Source organism: Pogonomyrmex barbatus, unplaced genomic scaffold (genome assembly GCF_055798465.1).
Source record: "Pogonomyrmex barbatus isolate J1 unplaced genomic scaffold, ASM5579846v1 scaffold2, whole genome shotgun sequence".
Lineage (NCBI taxonomy): Eukaryota > Metazoa > Arthropoda > Insecta > Hymenoptera > Formicidae > Pogonomyrmex > Pogonomyrmex barbatus.
Genome location: NW_028297116.1, coordinates 23,648,419 through 23,675,504, shown reverse-complemented (window position 1 = coordinate 23,675,504; position 27,086 = coordinate 23,648,419). Strand labels below are relative to the sequence as shown.

The 27,086-nt window shown below is 38.8% G+C and overlaps 1 protein-coding gene across 1 annotated transcript; it reads right to left on the bottom strand.

Annotated features, from left to right (window-relative positions):
* Positions 1-16,435: 16,435 nt before the first annotated feature.
* On the bottom strand, positions 16,436-21,022 carry LOC148936787 (uncharacterized). The gene has a single exon (XM_089076440.1). The coding sequence runs from the start codon at positions 18,178-18,180 to the stop codon at positions 17,341-17,343; it is 840 nt and encodes a 279-aa protein (XP_088932566.1). The 5' UTR covers positions 18,181-21,022; the 3' UTR covers positions 16,436-17,340.
* Positions 21,023-27,086: the final 6,064 nt, after the last annotated feature.

Below are 27,086 nucleotides of genomic sequence, written 5' to 3'. Positions count from 1 at the left end.
GTTGCGCGAGGAAAAAATCGTTTTAGGAGTGTTAATAATGAGAGAATATTTTATTAGGAATGTAAAAAGAGGAAAGAGATAAAAAGAGTGACACTTCACGAGGAAAAAAAGGGACTTTCGTGACGCGTCTTTTCGCGCTCGCTACGAGCGGTTACTGGAAATCTGACCGCAAACGGCGATTCGTTTATCGTTTAACGGAAGATCATTTTATTAGAAATGTAAAAAGGAGGAAAAGGAGGAACGTAAAAAAGTGACGCTTTACGAGAAAAAAAGGGACGTTCGGATGATTTCGCAAAAGTGACGTTTCACGAGGAAAAAAGGGACGTTCAGATTTCGCGTTCATTACAAGCGGTTACCGGAAATCCGACCGCAATGGCGATAGGAGATTCGTCTATCGTTTATTATTTTTTCTATTCTATCGCTTCTATTTTATCGAGATCGTCATTCGTTGGTTTTTTAATCACGCGACGAGAGATCTTATTGTTTTTCGGGATTGCTTGATGAGAGTGATCTCGCTATCGCGTACGTTTCTTGTATTCGATGATTTATTGTCGATTCGAAGGAATGAGGAAAAAAAAATCTTTAAAATGTATAATATAAAATATGTATAATATAAACGAATAATAAAGTGTACAGTATAATATATAAAATAATATAAACATACGGTATAATATATAAAGTAATATAAACATACGGTATAATATATAAAGTATAAAATAAAGTATAAGTAACAAAAAATGTCGATTTCTACGAAGAGCTATCTTTTCGTGGGCTCTTCCTAAGAAAAAAATTTGAACGTCATCGCGCTCCTTTGCGAACATGTCGCTACATGTTTGATTGCAACAATGAAATTCCTAGAAAAAAGGGGGAGAGGAAGGAGGGGAGGGGGATTAACGGTTTGCCATCAAAAATTTACGCGATCAGTCCTCCATCGAACGATCTGCACGACAAAAAAGGTACTCCGCTCCTCCATCACTCAAACAACACGCAATGTATTCCGCCAAAGGAAGCAGCGCACCGTACAATAGCGCAAAACAAAAGAAGGAATGTAACACGTAAGTTTCAACTGCATTTTTTTTTATTTTTTTTTCTTTTTTTCCAATATTGTGCAATATTATATATTTAATTTCCACAGTATTTCAGTGGAGCGTCGCGCGGTGCGCTTACTGAGCAGACGTTACACTCTGACGGCTACGGATTACAAATATTTGGAAATTGGAATCAACGTTGGTCCACCGAGCTACGTGGAGATCGCTCTGGGAGATCATCGAGGACAGGAATTGATTGATCCCTGTCTCTCGAAACGTGGAAGGGATTCTACGAGCAGCGATGGAATATCTATAAATTGCTGCTAAACGATTACAAAGACAGTTTTATAAGCGTCGGATCGTTAACCGTCAGAATTTCTGATGAACGACGTTATACTCGTACGTCTTGAATCTTTGAACGTATGCGTAACGATGATCGAATCGACGTTACGTCAAATGTTTGATCTGAACGAATGTATCGATGTGACGTTCGATCGACTCGTCAGATTCGTCGATACGATCGATACCAAGTACACGCAATTCTCCAACATCGCGTCTGTTGTAACAGATCCCGAGGAAGTGCCGAATGCGATACGCGATTGCGATATCTTCGATAGACGTCAACTCATCGATTGCGTGCTGTTAGCTTTAGTTTTTAGTGTATAAGAAAAATGTGAATAAACAAATTTCACACTTAAATGTATTCAATTTGTTTAAAAATATAAACGTATATAATATGCAAAAAACATGTTCGTTCATTCTTTCATTTCTTTCTTCCCCACCATAAAATAATTAGAAAAATAACATTCGCCATAAGAGTGAGAACCGCAACGGAAGAGATAATAGGTATACGAGAGAGAGATATTTATTTTTTACTCGGCGGCGATGGTGGCGGCGGCAGTGGCGACTCTCCCCCCCTCTGACGTCATGTCCACGCGCCCTGTCCACGCGCAATTTTTTTATATCATCTTCGTTATTTATCTTTTCGTAATTGTTTATCACGGTGTTGAGGGCATCAATCGTCTATTCAATCGCACGCTGTTTACGTTCAATGGCACTGAGTCGCCCAACACGCGCGTCTCCCCTCCCCCCTCCCCGGAGCTCATCGGTTGCCGCCGTTCCCCCCCGCACACCCGCACCCCCCTCGGAGGACCTGGGTTAGAATCGGCACAGCATACCTACTATAAAATACTAATAATTAATTAAAAATTATATATATATATATATTTATTAATTAAAAATTATAATATTAATTATAATATTAATTAAAAATTATATATATATATAAATTATATATATATATATATATTCATGATAATATAAAACGAAATATATACAGAGTGATTCAGAACAACCGTTTGTCCTGCCCGCGTTCCTGACTTTATTCTAAGACAATTTTTCCTTTACCAAAATTTTATTCGAAGCTTAGTTTTTAAATTATAAGCAGAAATACTTTATCAATTACGGGCTGAGTATAGAAGGTAGGCAGAGACGGCGCAACTCACCATCCGACGCGGGTGATTACGCGAGACGCACGATTATATGATTAGCTGCTTTGCTATGAGACACAAACACATATGCACATTCGCGCTCGCACGCATGCATGCACACATACACGCACGCACACGTATACGCATGCACATACTTAGCTTATAAAAATTCGATGTCTTCGTATCTTGCAAAAAATGGAGATAATTTCACTCGTCGTGATAGCAACTTTCCATGCGACGAATCCACACCGAATAAATCAAAGTTTTTTTTTCTTGAATTATATCAATACTCACGCACTCGATTGATTTATAAAAATCCAAATCTATCGATCCATCACTATTAACCGCTAATTATTTGGCGATTGAGAATTACTCGAATTAAACAGTACATTACATACAGTACAACAAGAGAAATTAGAAATTTTCTTTTTCTTATAAATTGTATCACATTATCAACACGTTTACTGACGCACTCGATCGATAAAATAAGGCCTTTACGAATGAATCGGTTCATCAATAATAATCACTATCAGTGAATCATTCAGCGAATAAAAATACTTGATGAAAAAAAAACACATTATGTATAATCTTCTAATAATCGAAGGATTATTGAGTGAAGTATCGATCGTTTCATCTTATTTATACGATCTCCATGGGAGACCATGTCCCTCTCCGTGCCACCCCTTCCGAGCATAGGAGATCGCGGACTGAGGCTCACAAACCGCCATGTCCCTCCGCGCCACCCCCTGCGAATAGGAGATCGTGGTTTGCGGATCTCAATTCGCAATCTCCTATTGGTCTTCTGGTTTCCCACGGAGATCGTATAAATAGGATGAGATGATCAATACTTCGCTCAATAATCCTTCGATTATTAGAAGAATGTTCTTATCAAGACGACATGGGAACATTTATGAATGAAGAATATTACGATATGCTGAATTGAATCAAATCGAGCAAGACATCCATCGGCTCCTATTATACTTCGAGCTCAAAAGCTATACGAAACTGGCAGTGTCCTCCCAAACAAACACGACACTGGGAGAGATTGCGAGGCAAAAGATTTGCGGAATATGGAGACAATTTGTACATGCTTTCGAGCAAAATCCGGAAACGAATATTTGGATCGTTGCTCGAGAACATGATTTATCATATGCAACTAGACAAAGGATATTGCAAGAAGAAAAATTGTATTTCACTACACACGCGTGCAACATTTACGACCTGAGGATTATTTTCTAAGAAAAACATTCTGCAAAAATTTTCTGAGAAACGTCGAACGAAATCCCAGATTTGCTTCTCATGTGATATTCAGTGATGAATCACACTATTCACACAAGAAGGAATTTTACATACAACATAACTTGCTACAATCTATTGTATTGGACTGCTTATTATTTAAACAGAACTTCTTATCGAGTAACGTGTATGTAACGCATTTTTATCCAATTATTTTCAAACCAGCCGATTAATCGGTTATAATTAAATATAATTTAGTAATACAAAGGGGCAATGAGAAGGGCGCGATAAGAAGTGCGCAATTAATTGTATAATTTTTATTCAATGAATCTTCAAATGTTTCGGCTCAAGTTTGAGTCATCTTCAGTGAACAACAATCGATTAAGACTGCACTCCAATATGGTAAGGTAAATAATATGTCGTCCACGCCGGTTGCCATGTCGTGTGAGGGAAACTTATACATATCCCTTGTGGCGATGGTTGATGTGATTGCGTAGTGGTGTGTGAAACGTGTTGCACACTATGCGTCTCGAGCGAGTGTGTGGCCTGTAGTACTGCGTCGCCCGCAATCGGCTGATGAAAGCTGGTTCTTAACTTGAGGGAAGTGTCCCGTCCTCGACCAGCTGTGTGGCAGACCAACGGTGCGAGTGTCGGCACCAAGCAAAGCGGAAGGTTTAGTAGCCAATTGTCGCTATGCGTTTTGTAACGGGAGCGCAAGCTGAAGGGTACGTGCGGGATGTGAAGGTTGCATGCACGCTCACAATCATGGAACAGAGTTAATAGAAAATCATAATATATTCTCGCAACAAAAAAATACAAGCGCTATCGGGACTGTGTTTGGGTCCCGCCAGAATAACGCGTGGGCGAGTCTGTCGCGTTTGTTTCTGCGCGTGCGCGCGCGAATTCTTGGAGCCGCTCTCTTCGCCTCTCACGAGCCCCGGCTCCTCCTCGGCGCGGGGGGTGAGTGTCGGTGGCGCGACCTGGGCCGGCGGCAGTCCTTCGGTCTGCGAGGCGGCTTCCGCGTAGAAGCGGCGAGTGTCGCAGCGCGACGGCTGATGCTGGACGTGGCTCTATGGCGCAAAGGCGCCACGGCCTGTCCTGTTGGGTGCTGAGCTCCAAACAGCGGCCAGGAGTCGGTGGTCGCTCGGGTGCTGTCGAGTTCGGGGAGGTCGAAGACCTCGGCATATCCTCCTCGTGCAGAGTCGGCGGCCAGGGCAGGCTATCCTCCGAGGAGGAAGCTGACCCAAACAGGTCCAGGAGCCGTTGCTTGAAGCGGCCGGACGGATGCCTGGATCGTCCGGAAGCTCGTTCCTTCTCGTCGGTACGCGGCGAAGGAGGTGCGCGCCCAGGCGGCGGCGTAGATGGCCGCGAAGTCGGCGGCGGCGAGCGTCGTGATGCTGGTGACTGCCGGATGATAGGCACCGTCGATCATCCCGGAGACGACGAGTCGTCGTGGGCGGCTCCTACAGAGGATGCACGCCGGCGGAGATCCTCATGCTGCGCAGCGTCTCCCCGAGTCGGTTGACGATCGGCGCGCGGAGACCGCGGCCTGGAGCAGGTCGCCCGAATACGGGCGGATTGGGCGGCGTCGCTGGCCGCGAGAGCCCTTCCCGGACGTGGTGGGTCTGCGACGTTCACGGCTGACAGGAGCACGTCCGTAGGAAAAGCCAGATGGATATGGCGACGTTCATGGCCATCAGATGTAAGGCCGGAAGGATATGGCGGCGTTCACGGCCGTCAGAGGTAAAGCCGGATGGATATGGCGGCGTTCACGGCCGTCAGAGGTAAGGCCGGATGACGGCGGTCACGGCCGTCAGAGGTAGGCCGAATGGATTGCCGCGGCGTTAACTGCCGCGGGGAGTACGACCGAAGGCTGGTCGGTAATTTCCAGCAGGGAAAACTGCCGTGTACAATAGCAATGAGGCCAGGGTTGGCCTCCAGAGGGCGTCATAGTGCAGCTCGGAGCCTTGATTGGCTGGAGGCGACTGAGGTCAAGAGCAGTGGTGGGCGCCGCTCTTATATAGTCCCGATGGGGCGTTTCGCACACGAGAGGATGATTCCCGGACTCGCCATATAGTGGCGCGAACCATTGTGCTGCGCGGGACCGTGCGCTAATGTGTGTCGTGGTGTGATCGTGTGGCAGCGACCGCCACACCCTAATGAAGCTACACACAATATAATTGAAAATCGATTGATAGAGTTAAGTAATTTAAAATAATTATACTTACCACTGAAGAGCTAAGCCATACATAATGTTGAAAAATGAATAAGACAGGAAACGTATCATCGAATGAAATTACAAAAAATAAAGTCAAATTTATAAAAGATATTACAAAAACGCCAAGTATTCTAGTCAAAATACCGTCCAAGTATACAGTGTATATAAGTGATAAACAAAACAAGTTATTTGATCGGAATAATATTTAAAAACATAAACAAGGTTAATAAAAATTACAATTTGTCGAGAACAGAGACGTACAAATGATGAAGGCATTCCGTATCTATCTGATTTAGTGTGTTATCTTTTTGTAATTTGATGAACAGCATTTCCGAAATCAAGCGTTTTTCGCAATCACGTTTCGTATCAAGTATTTTAATTCTGTCCCAAGAAAAATCGTGATTGGAGTCCAATCTATGATCTGTAATGACGGATTTAGTATTAGTATTCCTACGAATGTGACTACGATGTTCGCTCAATCTAGTCTTCAATTGTCTCTTGGTCTGCCCCACATAACATTATCCTCTCCAATCTATTCAAGCTAAAGAAGAACACTTTAGTACCGTGATTATTACTAATAGCTTGGACTTTCCTTACGATGACTGAGTTGAATGGCAACGTGAGTCATTTAGTTTTCTTGTCATTGTCCTTAGATTCATTGTCAATGTTTAGTATATCATCTTTCCTATGCAATAGAGTTTTTAACCTCCGAGCTATGCAGTTGAATATAAACTTGAGAGGATCGTTACTCAGCAATGTGGAAACTACAGATTCTAAATTTTTTTGTTGATATTGAGGGTGCAGCAAGGAGAAGGCTCTATCTACCTAAGCCGTAACTATGTCTCTCTTCTGGGATAAGATATGATAGATAGCTCAAATATCTCCCAGAAAAGGCTTATGGTACCAATCGAAGTGCATAACTCCATTTACAACTTGCATGGTAATCTCCAAAAAACCCAACTCCCTCCACCAATCTCACAAGTAAATTGTAGACGCGGGTGGGAAGAATTGAATGTCCCGAGAATATTTTTGATTTTATCATGAGGGACGGCTATATCATCAATCAAAGCTATATCATCAACATAGCGATAGTAAAAAGGTAAATCAATATCTGTGCTCCCAACCGCCTTCTCCTCGAGATCCCTCATCACTAAATCCGCTATAATTCAGAGATTAAAAACTGTATTGCATAGGAAAGATGATATACTAAACATTGACAATGAATCTAAGGACAATGACAAGAAAACTAAATGGCTCACGTTGCCATTCAACTCAATCATCGTAAGGAAAGTCCAAGCTATTAGTAATAATCACGGTACTAAAGTGTCCTTCTTTAGCTTGAATAGATTGGAGAGGATAATCCGAGCTCAGAAAGACAAGAACCTCTTGGAAACATGTAAAAATGTTATTTATAAAATCGAATGCGACAATTGCGAAAAATGTTATGTGGGGCAAACCAAGAGACAATTGAAGACTAGATTGAGCGAATATCGTAGTCACATTCGCAGGAATACTAATACTGAATCCATTACAGATCATAGATTGGACTCCAATCACGATTTTTCTTGAGACAGAGTTAAAATACTTGATACGGAACGTGACTGCAAAAAGTGCTTGATTTCGAAAATGCTGTTCATCAAATTACAAAAAAATAACACACTAAATCAGATAGATACGGAATGCCTTCATCATTCGTACGTCTCTGTTCTCGACAAATTGTAATTTTTATTCATCTTGTTTATATTTTTAATTATTGTTCCGATCAAATAACTTGTTTTGTTTACCATTTATATACACTGTTGGACGATCTTTTGACTAGCACACTTGGCGTTTTCGTAATAACTTTTATAAATTTGACTTTATTTTTTGTAATTTCATTCGACGATACGTTTCCTGTCTTATTCACTTTTCAACATTATGTATGGCTTAGCTCTTCAGTGAGTGTAACTATTTTAAATTACTTAACTCTATCGGTCGATTTTCAATTATATTGTGTGTGGCTTCATTAGGGATATGTAAAGTTTCCCTCACACGACATGGCAACCGGCGTGGGCGACACACCATTTACCTTACCACATTAGAGTGCAGTCTTAATCGATTGTTGTTCACTGAAAATGGCTCAAACTTGAGCCGAAACATTTGAAGATTCATTGAATAAAAATTATACAATTAATTGCGCACTTCTTACCCTCCTCATTGTCCCTTTGTTTTTATTATTTAATTTCGTGTAATTTAGTACTTTGTAATTTATTATTCGTGAATATTTCGATTTATTGATCACGTGCGTAAATCCGTAAAAGTGTTGATATGTGTTTATAAATAATTGATTATTGTGATTATGCATAATGTGTTTTTTTTCATTAAGTATTCTCATTCGCTGAATGATTAACTGATAGTGATTATTACTGATGAATCGATTCATTCATAAAGGCCTTATTTTATCGATCGAATGCGTCAGTAAACGTGTTAATAATGTGATACAATTTATAAGAAAAAGAAAATTTCTAATTTCTCTAATTGTATGTAATGTGCTGTTTAATTCGAGTAATTCTAAGTCACCAAATAATTAATCGGTAGCGGTTAATAGTGATGGACCGATAGATTTGGATTTTTATAAATCAATCAAGTGCGTGAGTATTGATAATTCAAGAAAGAAAAACTTTGATTTATTTGTGTGGATTCGTCGCATGGAAAAGAGTTGCTATCACGGCGAGTGAAATTATCTGTCCGTTTTTTGCAAGGTACGAAGACATCGAATGTTTATAAGTATGTGTATGCGTGTGCGTGTGCGTGCGTGTATGTATGTATGTATGCATACGTGCGAGTGCGAATGTGTTTGTGTATCGTAGCAAAACAGCTGATCGCAGCGTGCGCCCCGCGTAATCACCCGCGTCAGATGGTGAGTTGCGCCGTCCCTGCCTACCTTCTATACTCAGCCCTAATTGATAAAGTATTTCTGCTTATAATTTAAAAATTAAGCTTCGAATAAAATTTTGGTAAAGGAAAAATTGTCTTAGAATAAAGTCAAGAATACGCTTCTTTAAGGACAAACGATTATTCTGAATCACCCTGTATAATCTTCAAAGACATTACTATTTCACAACTTTTGAAGTTATACTTACATAATGATTTTAGATTTACTGACAGATTGGGGAAGTCCCAGTTGCGCACAGAATAAATGGACATAGTAAGTTGAATGGATCGAACACAGATCCAAACAGACATAATAAAGAACGGACACAAGGTGGTTGAAATCGGACACAGTGAAAATTGGACACAATGGCAATCGGACACAGTGGCAATCGGACACAGTGGCAATCGGACACAGTGGCAATCGGACACAGTGCCAATCGGACACAGTGCCAATCAGACACAGAAATGGATGCATGGATAGTTAAATAGATAAAAGAATCTGACAAAAAAATGCGGCGATTTGCCTAGCGAATCAAGATATTAAGCGTTAAAGTTGACTTTTTTGATTAGGAAATCTGTCAGTGACGTAATGCAGCAAACTGAGCATGCATGACTCTGTACGCATGATAGGGGGGGTTCGGGGGGCGAAGCCCCCTGGTCGGAGTCCAGGAGACGAAGCTCCTGGTGGGGGAGTTGGGGGGACTTCGTCCCCCCCACACTATCACAAAACTAATTACGAAAACAATACAAAATTATATTTGTAACAAAAAAGATCAGCGAAAACTTCACACTCAATCCTTGCGTTGGAGTCTTTGCCAATCTTTCTAGAATCTATCATTTTAGTATATGATAAACTCATTAATTTAATAAGGCGAAAGATTACGTCTTCACCTCCAAACCTTGCGTAGGAATCTTTGTCAATCTTTCTAGGATCGATCATTTTAGTAAGGCGAAAGATTGCATCTTGCACTTCGAATATAATAACACTTTTTTAAGAAAATTGTTACGATTGCAACTATCCGTGCATCCATTTCCTACTGTGTCCGATTGGCACTGTATCCGATTGCCACTGTGTCCGATTGCCACTGTGTCCGATTGCCACTGTGTCCGATTGCCACTGTGTCAGATTGCCACTGTGTCCGATTGTCATTGTTTCCGATTGTTACTGTGTCTGATTTCAACCATCTTGTGTCCATTCCTTATTGTGTCCGTTTAGACCTATGTCCGTTCCTTATTATGTCTGTTTGAATCTGTGTCCGATCCATTCAACCTGCTGTGTCCGATTTATTCTGTGCGCAACTGGGACTCACTCGACAGATTTAGTGTTGGAATTGCATGCGGTTGAAGTCTATTTCTTAAATTGTTTAAGAACATTGATGGCATGAAATGTTTATTGCAAATTCTGTAATCTTTATATTGTTGTTCTGTGTCTATAGAGCTTGTGACGCGGTCACCTCGCTCGACGCTCGGATCGGCTCGTCGGTGTCCGGGTTCGAGAGGAGGGGAGACTCAGGCGTACGCGACCACAAGTGGCGGCGTGAAAAAGATAGTTTATTTAGCGAAAGATAGATACAGTGTGCAGGGCCAGGAGATGTCGCAGTGTCGCTGGTAGCAAAGCGGAGACGCAATTGGTTGGCGCAAGGCGATGAGATGCGCAGGACAGGTGCGGTGTGCGGCAACGGTCGATTTACACGGCGTGATTATCACTAGGGGTCTTAGGATTACGGACTTATAACTAGCGTCCTTAATCTCTATCGCATGCACTTACTAGCTAGTGTCAGGCGGGACGGTTAGGTATTGCGGGCAGGGTCGAGTGCCACGTCGAGCCCTGCCTTCGCAACGGAAACCGGTGACACCCGGTGGAGCTGAGTGAAACCTCAGCCCGAGGAGCGGTGGCAGGAGTCGGAGAAACCCGACAGAGCTGAGTGAAACCTCAGCCCGTGGAGCGGTGACAGGAGTCGGTGAAACCCGACAGAGCTGAGTGAAACCTCAGCCCGTGGAGCGGTGACAGGAGTCGGTGAAACCCGACAGAGCTGAGTGAAACCTCAGCCCGTGGAGCGGTGACAGGAGTCGGTGAAACCCGACAGAGCTGAGTGAAACCTCAGCCCGTGGAGCGGTGACAGGAGTCGGTGAAACCCGACAGAGCTGAGTGAAACCTCAGCCCGTGGAGCGGTGACAGGAGTCGGTGAAACCCGACAGAGCTGAGTGAAACCTCAGCCCGTGGAGCGGTGACAGGAGTCGGTGAAACCCGACAGAGCCAAGCGAAACCTTGGCCCCGAGAGGTAGTAGGTACTGGTTAGGTATCAGGAGTCGGATCGCAGGATAGGATCTGGTCCCGATGTCTCGGCCGGCCGGGCTTATATACCCGGCCGACGTTCCCCCACTGCGCGCCGTCGGTCCAGTGGCGGGGAGTCGGTATCGCGTGGGGACATCGCGAGCGAGATAGCGTGAGCGAGACGGCGCGTGCGCCTTGCAGGCAAGCGAATGCGATAGCGCGAGTGGTGCACGTGCAAGCGGGATGGATAGTGCAGGATAGTAAGCCAAGCGTTTCTCTGTTATGTATATATGTATGTGTATATATATTTGCGTATGTATATATGTACATTCGTAACGGCCCTGCCGTTACAAGCTATTACAAAATTTCAATCATAACTTAGCTTTAAAGAGAAAAATGTGAAAATTATTATTTTTTAATTAAGATGTTTAGAAATAAAATATAGATATTGTAACTTAATCACATGTATTGTAATAAACATATGTAAAATACATACACATAATAAAACATACATGATATGTATACATAATGATACACACACACACACACACACACACACACACACACACACACACACACACACACACATATACAAGGTGTCCCATAACTCTTAATTAATATTTCAGGAATAAAAGAGGAATTTTGAATTAAAAATTTCTTTTCCAATTTTGGTTCAGACCATTATTTACTAAGTTATTAACGATTAGAGTTGATCAATCAGATTGCGCCCAGTCGGAGTACGCAGAAGCGTAGCGTGCTGTGAGGCCCCTCGTGTTTTTTGTACATTCTCCCGATTAACATTTTTTTTCTAATTTTTTATATTAATTAATAAATAAATGAAATGAAAAATTAATTAATCAATAAATGAGTAAATAAATAAATAATCTGGTTGAGCGCAATCTGATTGATCAACTTTAATCATTAATAACTGGATAAATAATGGTCTAAGTCAAAATTGGGAAAGGAGCTTTTTTAGTTCAAAATTCCATTTTCTTTCACTCCTTAAAATATTAATTAAGAGTTATGAGACACCCTGTATATATAATATTAATAAATTCTACCTTGCAAAATCTTTTAGAAATTTGAAAAAACTAATTCCCTTATTTTTAGTTGTATTATTTTTGTAACTTTTTACAGCGCATGTATGTCCACCCATTTTAATAATTCAGATATTTTTTTTTGATTGTTAATAAACAATCGCTATATCACAGTTAAACTGCGGTCATATTGTGGATTTCTCGTGTATGCGCACTGGAATTTTATAGCATTTCGGCTACTGTCGTAACTGGTTAAACTGATCATCATTGTGTCATTGATCCGGATTAATCTAGAGAAATTTAGAGAGTCTATTGATTGAGTGCCACTACTTTGTCCGATCAGAGATTTGATCATTTGTCGTAAACATCTTAGGACTGCGTTAGGATTAAGGGTCGGAGACAGCGTGGAGACTTCTCGCGACCGGCTGTAAATTACGAATTCGCTAATACATTATTATGGCTAAAATACAGAGAGAATTATAAAAAAAATCGTGATATTCGTAATCAGTAGAATCATTAGCAGGTCGCGACAGAGCCACTTTTTGGAAAAAAGATTAAAATAAAATTTTAAGTAACGTGCAGATCGTGTAGCTCCTCGCGGGTCAAATGCAGTTAGCCTATTTTGTTTATTATAAATTTTTGAAAGTCAAAATGCAAAATCTGGCTCTGTCGCGCCCTGCATAATTGTAAGGAATATATAAGGAATATATAAAAAAAAATTTCATGAGATAATATAGCTTCTTCAAAAAGAAAAAATGTTTTAGCGGATATTACTAGATTTATATATATAAGGATATTTCAGTGGTAACATACTGATAGCTTGACAAAGAAAGTTGCCAGTTTTGATGATGTTTTTATTTCGCATACACTTTGTATATGTATAATGTCCATGTAGCTACAAATAATATACCCCGCACATGGATATGACTATTGAAAGAAAATGTGAGACAAGAGGTTCATGTATGATAGAAGAACAAGGATAGCAATAGTTATTATCTGACATCTCTCAACAATCGTACACATAGTATGCACATAGTGCATTATAAATTATCAAATAAGATGTATATAAACATATTAGAATAAACATGTCTTGTATACAGGATGAGGCAGCTAACTTGCAGACTTCTAAGAACTTGTAAATTATATAAAAAATTGTTATATATTGTTACGTCCGAGCTCCGGAGGAAAGGAAAGGTCAATTTGTTTAAAAGAAAGAGTGAGCTCGCATGAGTGGACGCATGGAACTGCCTTTGTTCTCTCAGATCGTCGCTGAGATATGTGAGTCGAGCGCGCCTTTTGAGCACAAGGTAACGTCGATGACGCTATAACTCATGTCTGCGCTAGCCCGGTCGGTGGTCCGTTTTTGGGTCAGAGAATCGAATTTCTTTAATCCGGGACAGGACCTCACGCAATCCTTGGAGCGGGGGAATGGTCGAGATTTTATTCTAAATGAAATATACGAATTTTAATTTTAACATTAAATTTAATGTAACATAATAAACAAGTGTATCATAATCAATTAAAAATTACATTCGAGTAAACAAATATATCGTAATCAAAATAAAAATTACATTCGGGTAAAGATGATTATAAAAATAACTTATACATTCAATAATGCCATGATTTTTACATATCACGTTTCGATGTGTGTGTGTGTGTGTGTGTGTGTGTGTGTGTGTGTGTGTGTGTGTGTGTGTGTGTCCGGTGGGAGGAAGATCCCGTGGGATTATTAGTGGAGTTCGCGGATTCTTATGGTTGAGGGCGGGAAAATTCTATAGAAATATTGGACTAAATACGGGGACTAAATAGAGATAAAGAACTCCGGGGTATATGTGAGGATGATGTTATCAGGACGGTTGCGAGTTACATGATTCCGAAGTGCGATGAGGTTGATGGATTCGAGGCCTATTGTAAATGTCTCCCGGGGAAGAGTCTCAGTGGAGATAGGGAACTGTGCGAGGATATCGCGGAATGTAAATTCCTTTTTAAAGAGTACCGGCGGAACATCGCCAACGTATTCCACGCTCGACGTGGAACTAATGAAGAGGGAGTTTGTGGGCGAGATGGCAACGGAACGCGAAGCGTCGAGGTCCGCGAAATTGAAGGAGAGGAGACAGGTGATGGAGCACGAGACGTTGAGACTCGCGAGGGTGAAGGGGAGGTTCGGCAGAAAACGGGGGATGGAGTGCGAGGCATTGAAACTCGCGGCGGTGGTGTGTGAGATCTGTTCTCCGTTGGTGAAGCTCCGACGCGGTTGGTGGATTGGAGGAATTCCCGATAGGCCTCATCCAACAGGCTTCGCGCTCGGAATCTAGCTTCCCGCCGTTGCGGTCTAGTCGTCTTTCGATTAATTTTTTCCGTTGTTTACTATTAAGTGAATATAAGTTATGGATGTTAAGATATAATTTGGGTTGCGAAGATATGCTCGGAGGGAAACCGCAAGGAAATAAACAGTTCCACTTACTTTTGAATATGGTGACAGCTCAGATGCTGGAGATCCTGGCCCGTCGGAACACACTCACTCGGATTAACAAACACGAAGAACTTGTCTTCATTTCAAGAACTTGTCACTAGAAAGCTTCCGCGGTGAGGATCTTGGATGACAGAAACCTTGCAGTTGTCAAGATTGGAGAGCATAGGATGGTTACAGTAGATAGAGAGGTAGCAGAACCCAAAGACAGAGTGCACAGAGATAGAGGTTCCACAGAGGTTGCACAGAGACAGAGTGGTTGAGAGTCAGCGAGAGCGAGCCGCGGTCGATGTCGCGGCTTATGTAGGATCTTGGAAATACAAAGGAGGTTCTAGGGCGTGTTCCTTACGTCTAAGTGAAATTTTGGATTTTTGGGTTTAACGACTTTTCGGCGTATTAAATTTAACTTATCAACTAAGAGGGTACATATCTCGAAAAATATCTTTCGGCTTTTCCCGGTCAAGTTGAGTTTCCGCTCCCGACTTTTGGAAAAGGCGAAATAGAAATATATAAAAAAAAAGATTTCCGTTACGTGATGGAATTTCAACTGTTTATTACCCCGTTTTATGGGTCCGTTAGGAAAATTTCTTTTATTAGGTTTTCCCGTTCTGTTAGCGCCGAGACTATTTCAAGAAAGAGAAAAAAACGTTTAGTGGGCAATATAACTTTCGTCGAGAAACGAATTTTTCGAGATATTTCGAAGCTCTTCGCAATTGTTCGAAAAGAAGGAGAAATTGTGGAATACGCAGGACGTAACACCCCCCCGCCTTAGACAAATGTTGTGCAACATTTGCTATGAGATATTCTTATGAAAGTAAGTAATTCCTTCCTTTCGACTCACAATTGGTTTTATTTTACCATTAAGTTTAACGTTTGGATCTCTTTTTCCGCCATGTGATTGAAATTCTCTAAGGAAGAGGAAGGGAGAAGGGTTATCTTTCTTCGTCCTTCTTTTTATAACTTAGTTGTTTACGCGAAGAAAGGAAAACGGTTTTAAGAATTTTAGCGAATAGGTTTGTGATTTTTAATTGCGGAGCACTGAGGGGAAAAAAATCAATTGTTGGCATAGTAAATATGGAAGAGTGAATTAAAATAATCAATACGATATACCACGTGAATACCATCGGTTACGTATCGCTTGATCTATGGTTTAGATCTCTATTTTTTCGCACCCTTTGATAGTCTTTACTGTCAGAAAATGTTTTTCTCCCCTTTTTTTTTAATACGTCGGCCGTACTATAGCCACTAAATGCCACGCGTCATGACGCGTTAAATTGTCTCCTGTTTCGCCTCACCCCTTGCGACTCGTCTTTCTATGTGAGGTCCTTCCTTTTTTGTTAGGTTTGGTAGGCGACCATCGTTTACAGTTGTTCGGGCGGACAAGGGTTTGCAGTGTTATAACTCTCTGATATTTGTGAGAATTTTTTATATATCATTGCTGATTAGGGTGCCTGCAGTTGAATGAAAATATCAAAGCAATTCCGTATCGGAACAGGCACTCAGGTAGTATCAGTGTGGTAGAGAATAGATTGACGTTTTACTTTCTTTCCCCCATTGCCATGCTTAAAAAGAGGCTCTCTTTTTGGTTTGTATCAAAATAAAGGAAATTAATTAGAATTGTCAATGGTTAAACTTAAGACAGGAATTTATTACATAAAAGAGAAAAATAAAACATAAAAGAATATGGTAGGTATAAAATCGTAACGCTAAGTTAGTACAAAAAGAATAAGACGCAGTTAACTAAAACTAAATGTAAAAACGGGGGAATAATACATAGATTATATAATAAAAAAAAGAAAGAGGAAAAAAGACAATGGTTTCCAATTAGTAAACAAAATGAAGTAAAAAAAATTATTATATTATTACTTATTAACTAAAGGCTGATTATTAACCTTACTAATATTGTTATTATTACTATTACCTAAACGGCCGGAAAGGTATCTACCGTGACCTTTTCTTCGACGCGCGCATGACCCAGTCTCACGAGTGCGTCTCGCAGATTTATCGTTCCGAACCCGTTTTCGCGTCTTAATTTTAGTTTAATGAGTGCGACTTCGGCTCTTAGGTGATGGATGGTGTTGATCCATTCAATCTGTCTCTCCGCCAAGATTCGGCTTAAGGCCTTGGTTTTTGCTGGCCACATCTTTGCCGGTTTGGCAGGCCCGGTGTATGCCAGACCGCAAATCAGCGCCTGCCAATTCAGCATCCTGAATCTGTCCTCTAGGCGGTAGATGTCCCGGAATGGGCGCCAGATGAGGCGCCCCTCATCTCGGAGGGCGATTCGCGCCCACTTCTTTTGGTTCACCGTCGTGACAAGGCCCCGCTGCCATACCCCATAGTCCTCCACAGCGATGGGCTCGTCCTCTTTAATTAAGTGAGGCCAACAAATCAATTCCCGGGACTTCGGTCGCATTCGGAAGTTCAGTTCTTCTCGTAGATCTTGCAGGACCGGCTTTCCGGTTTTCAATCCCAAAATAACGGGGATACCCACCCATAAAACCTTGCATTTCAACGAGCTTCAAATAAGCTGGTTTGTATTAATACTTCTCAGCTCCATTTCTTCTTTTCTTTCTTCACTTCTATAAAATTGCAATGTCTATTAGATAATTGGATAATTAATAACAAGAAAAGGTTGGAGATAGCAAGGAGGAGTTGCACATTTTTTTTATTCCTTTAATTCAAATGAAAAAGTTGATTTTCCTTCGGGTGGAAGGGATAAACTTGATTTAATTCCTGTGTTGTAGTGGTTTGATTTTCGGGGATTTTATTATGCAGGTCAGGCTCTGGTGCACTGGCCTGTTCGGTCTTTTGAAATTTTTGTGTACCCAGATGTAATAAAAGATGAGTGATGGAATAGATAGCGCTTAGTAAGTGTAAAGACCATCCGTATACGGTGTGCAAGGCATAATCATGCACTACCGTGTCTATTATTAATTTGATGATCCTCCCGGTGAGATATATTCCAATTACTCCGGCGCTGATATTGCCGAAGATTAAGAATTTATTCCAGAATTTTTCCCATGTCGATATTGCTATTTTTGTTATGGATGCTTCATCTAATAAATTTGAGAAAAATCCTCCATTTAATGTGGTTGGATGCGCCATCATTCCTCTGGCAACCGTATTGAGTATTGCCGGTCGCTCAGCAGGAAACATTATGTGATCTCGCAGATCTTCGAGATCATTCTCGGTGTATATTCCGCTCGTGGCGAGCGATCCTGGGCTGATGTATTTCCACATGAGTTTAGTAGTAGGTTTCATAATGGTAATGTCTACTGATTTAGGCATAAGTCTGTACCACGAGTCTCTTAGGAGATACATAGTGGGTGCAAATGAATTACATGCTATTTGCGTTCTCTGTCGTAAAAGAACGTGGGTTTGAGGCGTTAAATAATAGGTATCGTTTTCTCTGGTTACAGGTAATTGTTCGTAACAATCGTCTATTCGGGTAAGTTTCACTTCGACAGGTACGCATTTTACAATATGAATAACTTCTCTGGCTAATAAAGCCATATATCCTAGCCCTTTTATTAAATGATAGGCGAAAATATTGGGTGATTGAGTGGCTATGGCCAAGGCGTTTTATAACATTTTTTGCTCTAATTCACATTGTTGTAAAAGAATATTTCTATATAGTTGATTTATTTGTGTGCGGATGTATTTTTCGACGTATACAAATTTTAAATTCGTGTAAGTGAAGATATCGAGATTTGAAACACGTGTTTGCTTTTTGAAGATTGCTATGCCGGGTGACGTTTCAAAAATTATTAATTTAGGATGTTCAATTCGGGTAAGTATGTAGCCGCATGTTGCATAATTTCCTTTGCTAGTTAAAGCAAAAGAGTATCTTAATGAGTAGACTACTGAGCGTTGTTCATTTGCGTTATCTATTATTTTATCTACATATCCGCTGTATAATATTCCGTAGTTATTGAATTTACAAGTGTCAGCGGGTACTGGATCCCAAAATTACCTCCCTCTATGCTGTGCAATGAGAGGTGCCAAGTTCGCAAGCCACCTCTGATCTAAGTTGCATCCGATTAGTGTTAATTTGTACGTCGGCTATATAATCTTGTAGAGAAATTTTTAAAGCGAGCACGATCACGTCTGACTATGTGCCGTACGGATCCGAATATACGCCTCCTTTACATGCACCGTTCTTTACATGTCCACGTGACTCTGATACTGGGCGAGTTGAAGTTTGATTAGCTCTTAATTTGGTAATATAAGTATCGCGTAACTGATAAGTTCCGTAGGCGTGCATATGTTGACATATTTCGCGTGTCGTTTCCTCTATATAGGAATATCTGCCGTTAAAAACGTCCATAATGTGAGAGAACATTCCGCATTTTCTAATTACTCTGTCAATTTCGATCTTGCATTGAATGACTTTTACTGCTTCGAATTCGTTTATTTGAAGGAGTTGTATATATGTTCTGCTTGAATTTACATTTTGCGGTGGAATATCGCATTCTTCAATATTTAATAGAGATAGTGTTGTTAAATTTGCTGACGGTGAACCACAATCGTACCCTATTATCCCATTAATTTTGTGTAACCAGGTTGTTAAAATTGCTATTATAATTATCCAACAACTTCGAAAATCCATCTGAAAATAGTTATATTTTTTTTTATTTTCTTAATTATTCGAGGCTAGTTTAATATGAGAAATTCGTAAGCGGTTGGGATGTACGATTCAACTATTTTTCTTTATTCTAATTTTTACGTTGTTTTTATTTAATATTTCTAAAACTTCGTGAGGTAATAAGAATATATAGTCTCCAGATTTAAAGACTTGAGGATTAATTCTTTCTTTTGTCGTAACGTTTTTTAGATTTGTGTTTTGCGTCGATGATGTTTTCACGTGCATTTCCTTGAATTTTGTAGAGTTGAGTGACTAAGTTTATTAAATAGTCGTCATAGCTGGCCAATTTGTCTTCTGATACTAAAAATTTATCTGAAGGTATTCTTGCAATTTTGTCAAATATTAATTTATACGGAGTATATTTTGTCGCTTCATGCACGCTGGTGTTAATTGAACATTGCTAAACCGACCCATCGGTCCCAATGTTTGCATATTGTTTAAGATATTCTCCTAGTGCGTGATGCCATCTCTCTAGCGATCCGTTAGATTGAAGATGAAAGGCGATTATATGAAATTTACGAATTCTGAAAAGTTTTGCAATTTTTCTCATCAAATCACTAATGAAATTCCTTCCTTGATCGATTAATATTGCTTTGGGTGCTCCGAATATATAAATGAATATATAAATGAATATATATGAATATAAATGAAATGAAAGCTTCTGCTTCGTTTCAGAAGTTTGATTCGGGAATTCCCATACTGAATTTGGTTAGTTGATCTTGTAATGTTAGTATATATTCGTTTCCTGATTCGGTTTTGGACAGAAGCCATGATATCCATTTCTACCTTGTCAAAGACAGATCCAGGAGTATCAGTAATCATCATAGGTTGCTTAGTTTTTACTCTAACTAATTTTTTCAATTGACATTGTAGACATTGCTGAATGTATCGTTGAACGTCAGGTTTTAAATTTTCCCAGTAATAATTATGTTTTATTTGATGATAAGTTTTAGTGACACCGCGATGTCCTCCGGTTGAAGATGAACAATGTATTTCTCCGATTATAACAGGACGAAACTCCTTGGAAGGATATTTTATTAGACCATTACAAATGATCAATTTAGTAGGCGAATCAAATAAGATTAACTGTATTTGCATTTTAATATCGCTCCAAGGTATGTTATTTACAAAGTCTGTCTTTGCAATGCTAACTGTTTCTAGTTGCAGCTCGTCAATTATTTTACGAAGATTTTTTTAAGGCTTTCGTAATTTGATTTAGTGTCATTGTCGGGCCTTCTCTTTGCCCTTCACTAATAGGCATGACAATATGGTAATAATTCTTATGTTTTATGGCTTGGGCTTTACTTAACTAGATCGTTAAACTTAGATAGTTCGTTTCATTCGAAGAGTTTTTGTGAATCAGAAAGGTCTCCCTGCAGTGTCAACAAAATATGCGACGTTGTCTTTTCATAAAAACAATAATTCGCGAGATTCGATAATGTTGGTTTTTAATAACTGATTGTCAATTACGGTAGGTTTAGATTTTTTTCGCTTATCACTTTCGTTTTCTTCATCGGTCTCTTCGTTTTGGTCGTCCTTGTTTAATGAATCGTCGACGCTTGGAGGTTTTGATCATCTCTGTTCGTTTGTTTTTTTCTTTTACTGTTTGACTACATGTTTGTATTTTATCAATTTTAGATAAGTCATGAATTAATGCGGTCTCTGTTATCTGTGTCTACATTGTAGACTCAACACTATTTACTCAGGAAGAAATAGATGAATCACCAACACAGGTAACAGAGACCGAATAAGTCATCAAATAATGCGACCTTGATTTTGTCATCGTCAGAAAGATATAATTCGAAATTCTCGTCTTCTTTCTTATCAGACTCTTCTAACATCTCGGCGATTTTTGCTACATCTTAAGATCATTAGAATTTAAGAGGATCCTAAAGCGGAGGATGAACTCCGACGGCCGTCCGTTAATGCCATCTAAACAGAATTAAAGAAATGTCGGTAACGATTGACAATTTAAAAAGTCGATATTATCGACAATTTAAAAATTAATTCTTATAATATTAATATTACCGACATGACTAATTTCGTTTACTCATATTAATTTTTATCTTATCATTTTACTAAATAAATGAAAACACATGTATATATTGTATACATGTATATATTGTTGACATGTTTGTCAATCAGTAGTCATTCTTCACGACGTTCGCTATGTCCAATATCCTTATAGGCCACGCACGCACGCACGCACGCACGCGCGCGCGCGCGCGCACACACACACACGCACACACACACACACACACACACATTACATATTAGATTTATATATGTAATTTTAGAAGGTGGTGTGTGTGTGTGTATGTGTGTGTGTGTGTGTGTGTGTGTATCTATCTATCCAATTGTTTACAAATAATGCATTAGTAATAATCGGTATCGTCCGGGCATATATTTTTGCCAGTAACATCAAATAGACGCTTCTGATTATAATTTTTATCAGTATCATCCAAATAGACACTTCTGATTTAATTATTCGAATCATACTAATAATGAATAATATGAAATATAGAATGGACTTCTTTATTCTCATGAAAATGCAATTGATATTTTTTTTCTTGTCTTTCTGATTATTTACAAATTATTTATTTGTAATAACCAGTACTGCCAGAACTGACGCTTCTGATATTTATTTTGCAAGTACTGTCAGAACAGACGCTTCTGATTATAATTTTTATTTTAGTACCGTTCAAATAGACGCTTCTGACATTGACGAAACACTTTTCACCATTGCACTAATTATAAGAATATAATTGTGGATAAAATAGTTATGAAAAGAGCACTTTCTTCCGAGCATGTACCTTCGTATCACGCTCTGTCTCGATTCTAATTGTTTTGACCATACCGCGGCGAGTTCACGTGTGCGAGGCATGCACACAAAAGACGAGACACGTACATATACGCTTGGCGCTCGGCAACGTTGGGTTGGCCGAAGAGAATAGAAATATCATCCTACTCTCTCGCACCGAAGCGTCGTGAATACAAAATAGGAATATCATTGTACTCTCTCGCGCTCGTGATGAGAAGGAAATATTATCGTACTTTTTCGCGCAGTATGTCGTGCGATAATCCATGTCTTTTGATTATCGTTCATTATTGCTAACGTAGTATAGCGAAAGAATTAAAAAGAATAAACAGACATTAATAATGCATGAAGAGAAACGAAAATCGTTATATATAATCGTATATAATTTTATAAAAATTATAATTGTGTAATAAATAAGAATGTGTATGAAATTATTTTCTCAGTATAAATATACAATATATGTTTCGAAAATCTTTAAGAAATTCACAATTTTGAGTAATTACTTATAAATTCGACAAGACATTTATTGAACGATAAATGAAATAATCAAATTATATTATTTCTTCTTTCTTTCTCTTTTTTGTTAGATATGCACGATGAAATTCATCCGTCAAGCTACAACGTATAAAGATATCATAGAGATCTCTACAAGTGAATGAAAGAGAGAGAGAGAGAGAGAGAGAGAGAGAGAGAAAGTAAGTGAGAAATCGCATAGGTGCATATTATCGCGTATGGTAAACACGTCGACGCAGCGAATGCCTTGCAGTAATCGCCTGCATCGGACGGTGAGTTGTGCCGTCCTTGCTTACCTTCCGTACGCGTCTCGTTATTCGCTAACTTTTTTCTTTTATAATTTAAAATGTAAGCGTCGTACAAAATTTTCGTAGAGGAAAAATCGTCTCAGAATTAATTCAGGAGTACGTCCTTGCAAGGACACGGGGTTATTCTGAATCACCCTGTATATTTAAAGTAAAAACACAAATTATATGTTGACTGTTTTTATTGAAAATACGGGATTATCGATACATTACAGCCGGCATCTTTGAATTGGCTTTACAGATTACAAAATCCTTTTGCAATTGAAACATAGCACAAAAAAGAAGTGCGGGATAGTCGATTTCGATAAAAAATTAAATTCACTTTATTCTAGCAAGCAAGCTTATTGAACGTTTTATCGATCCTATAGATCGTTTGTCTTTATCTTTCCTTTGCAATGCCATCTATTGCAAGATCTGTCAACTACAATTACTGCTCTACTTATCATTTTATTTCTGCGCCAAGCATATATATATACGCGTAAAATCATATACAATCTGTTCAAGTCTCAAACTTTTTTTCTAAGCTTTCAATCATAAATCCAAAAATATAGTATTGTATTTATTCATTTAATCCGAAGTGCGGAACGTATTTATTTTGTATATATGAGTTGTAGAATTTTTGTATTAAGGAAACGAAGATCTGATATAACATCTGTACGAGCTAAAATTACGTGAATTTTTTAATTTTTTTGTTATTTACTTGTTAAATCGATTGTTCCGCATATTCTTTTTGTGCGTATTTTAATTGCCTGAAAGGATTTTGCAATCTATCAAACCAATAAAAAGTTCTTTGGTGCACTGTAATGTGTCGGTAATTCTCGTCACTTTAGAATCCCCTTAATAGATCTTTATTAATTACTTTACATTCGGTTTCCTCGAAATCTACGCAGTTTCTGGATATTATGTCGTATTCATATTCTGCTAATTTTAATCTCCATCGGAGTATGCGCATATTTGCATCTTGTGCGTTTTTAAACCACAATAATGGTTTATGATTGATAACCAAGGTGAATTTTCGTCCATATAAATATGGCCGGAAGTGTTTGACGCAATATACTATGGCTTCTTTTTCATAGGTGTCATATTTTAACTCATTATCGGTTAATGTCCGCGTATGCGACTGGACGATCTTTGTTTATTTTTCCTTGTGATAAAATCCCGCCTGTGGCTATGCCTGAAGCGTCGGTAGTTAATATAAAAGGTTTGGAATAATCGAGATATTGTAATACAGGTTCTTCGCATAGTTTTTGCTTCAGTATTTCAAAAGATTCTTTCTGGTCAGTTGTCCATAAAATCTTACGTTATTTTTTAATAAATTCGTTAATAGTTTAGCGAGTTTCGAGAAATTCGAAATGAATCGTCTATAATATCCTGCTAAGCCGAGGAATTGTTTAATATTCTTTGATGTTTTTGGTCTTGGAAAGTTTCTTACGGCTTCCAGTTTTTCGGATTTGACTCTCTATCTTTGCTAATTACGTGTCCTAAATATGTTACCTCTGTTTTCAAAAATTCGCATTTGTCCGACTGTAATTTTAAATTAGCCTTACATAATCTTTCTGTTAGAATATTAAATTTCCTCTCATGTTCTTTTAAAGAGGATGCATAAATAACAATATCATCCATGTAAACGAACAACTCTTTACCCTGCAACCCTGTCAAGATTAAATCCATTAAGCGTTGGAAAGTTGCGGGAACATTTTTTAGTCCAAATGGTATTCTATCGAATTCATAATGTCCAAATGGAGTTGTGAAAGCCGTTTTATGACTATCTATAGGATCCATTTTTATTTGATGGAAACCTGAAGCCAAATCGCAAACTGAAAAATGTTGTATAACAGCTTTTCTTAGTTGATCCAAAATATCAACGATGTTAGGTAACGGATGCGTTTCCAATGGTTTTATCATTTAAAGCGCGAAAGTCTAAGATCATTCTCCAGCGTTTATTATCCTTGGAATCTTCCTTTTTAGGTATTATCCATATAGGCGTATTATACGGTGATTGTGAAACCTTTACTATGCCTCCTTCCAACAATTCTTCCTCTTGTCTGTTTATTTCGTCCTTATGAATTTGTGGAAATCTATATTGTCGAGTATTTATTGACCGGTCGTCTATGGTCATTTGATGTTGTAGCACGTGAGTTGCCGTTAGTTTCTCTCCAGGTATATAAAATCTATCCTGGCTATTTTTTATAAGGTTTTTTATGTTTTCCTTTTCCTGATCGTCTAAGTGTTCGAATGGTAATAACTGTACAATTTGGGTAAATCTATCCTTTGTCGTTTCTTTTGATATTACTAGGCATTTTTGCGAATTATTAATCATAGCACTATGGTTTAATTCTGTAAATTTTTCTTTGTGTTTCGATTTCCGTTTGCGCATAAATTTATTCAATATTTCTTGCGATTGGGTACATGCCAAAAAAAGAATTTTAATAATAAATAGTTTATTTTTCTTCTTAGTATGCAATTTTTTATTTATTTTTCTTAATTGAATTTTTTTAATAAGTTTCCTAAGAGTTATACGAAAGGTTTTTTCTTTATTAACTTTATTTTTCGAGGATTTTTTGATTATTGGAATTTCGAGGCTTTTGAATAGAGTAGGAGAGCTCTTGTTTTTTCTCTCCCCTGGAGTGGATTGTGTCGGATTATGTGGTGAAGTTTGGTAGTAACTTCTTCCCTCGCAACCGACAGAGTCGGAGCCTACTGGAGAGGTACGGAAACTCCACCCTGTTTCTCCGAGGTTTCCTGAAGGGGTTTGAAGGTTTCCCTCTCCAAGAATTTTTGGATTATTCAACATCCTAGGTTTTAATGATTCTTCTCTTGGACATCAGGATTAAAGTTTTTACTTTTCCTACCTCTCGTTTTATTTTTATTTTTAGTTTTTGAATTTTCCCCAACGTGAATTTTATTTGTTTGCTGGGCTTTATTTATTATATATTATTTTTAGTTTCCCTATGATTTCTATTCGTAATTTTATCTTTGTATAAATTCCCTTTTTCATTATCAATTACTTTTTCATTTTTTGGGTTATTAATTAATTTTATATCCTCTTTACGAAGATCCTTTGATTTATTTTCGGCGACTCCTTTGTCATTTGTAAACGAAAAGTATGCCGGTATGTGTTTAGGATACGCTTCGAGATTAATTTCATGACCGTCGAATATTTCGTCAAGGTCGGTACCTGAACTTCTCTTTCGTCGTCCAGAGTACTTACAGTATTTATATATGCTTTTCCGGAAACATTTTCAACTATACTTTCTCTAGAATAAATTCCGTGAGCTATTTTTAATTTGGATAAATATCCTATCTCTATTTCTGGGTTAGCAATCCTTATGTAAAAGGATGACTCTGACCGCGGGGGTGCTATAATAGTTTCCAGTGAAAAGAAAGAGACGTTTATCTCCGACACATTTAGGTATCCATTCGCATAGTCTATCTTAGAGGAGATCTGTTTAAAAAAATCATTGCCCAATATTCCGGCTTGTGGTATTGGAAAGTCATCTGATACTATATGAAAATTTACTAAAACTTCGAAAATGGTTAATTTAATTTCGCCAAGAGTGAAAACGGAGTAATTATTTATTCCGTTCAGTTTTAAGGTATTAGTATAATTTATGGTTACGCCCTTGGGTACAAAATTTCTTTTGACTATTTGACCCGGAATCAGTGTCTAACATGAGGGTTATATATGGAGCCGTTTTTGGGGCTAAATTTGAACGGTAGGCATGCAACTATGTTTGTCGAGATTTATCGTTACAGGCCGGGTAGCTCGCTCTTTACTGAGGTGCTGCCATTGATGGGCGTGAAATCCATTCGGACCCCTGTTGCACACTCGACTTCGAGGAGCCATTGGAGTTTATCGAACTTTTTACCGTTCTGCGATTATTATTTGCGATGCGTAACTCGCAGTTTTCGAGAAAATGCCCTTGCGTTTTGCAATATCGGCAAAACGGTGTGTTATTACTATTCGTATTTCGATCTATTCTGTAATCTTCAGCAGTGTACCCTGAATTATTACAATTTTGGCAAATAATTCTTAATTTATTTTCTGTGGCGCGTTGTTCGTTTTGTTTTTTCCAGCACTTATTAGCTGAATGTTCCTGTCTATCGCACCACTGGCAAATCAAGAGAGGCTTATTTT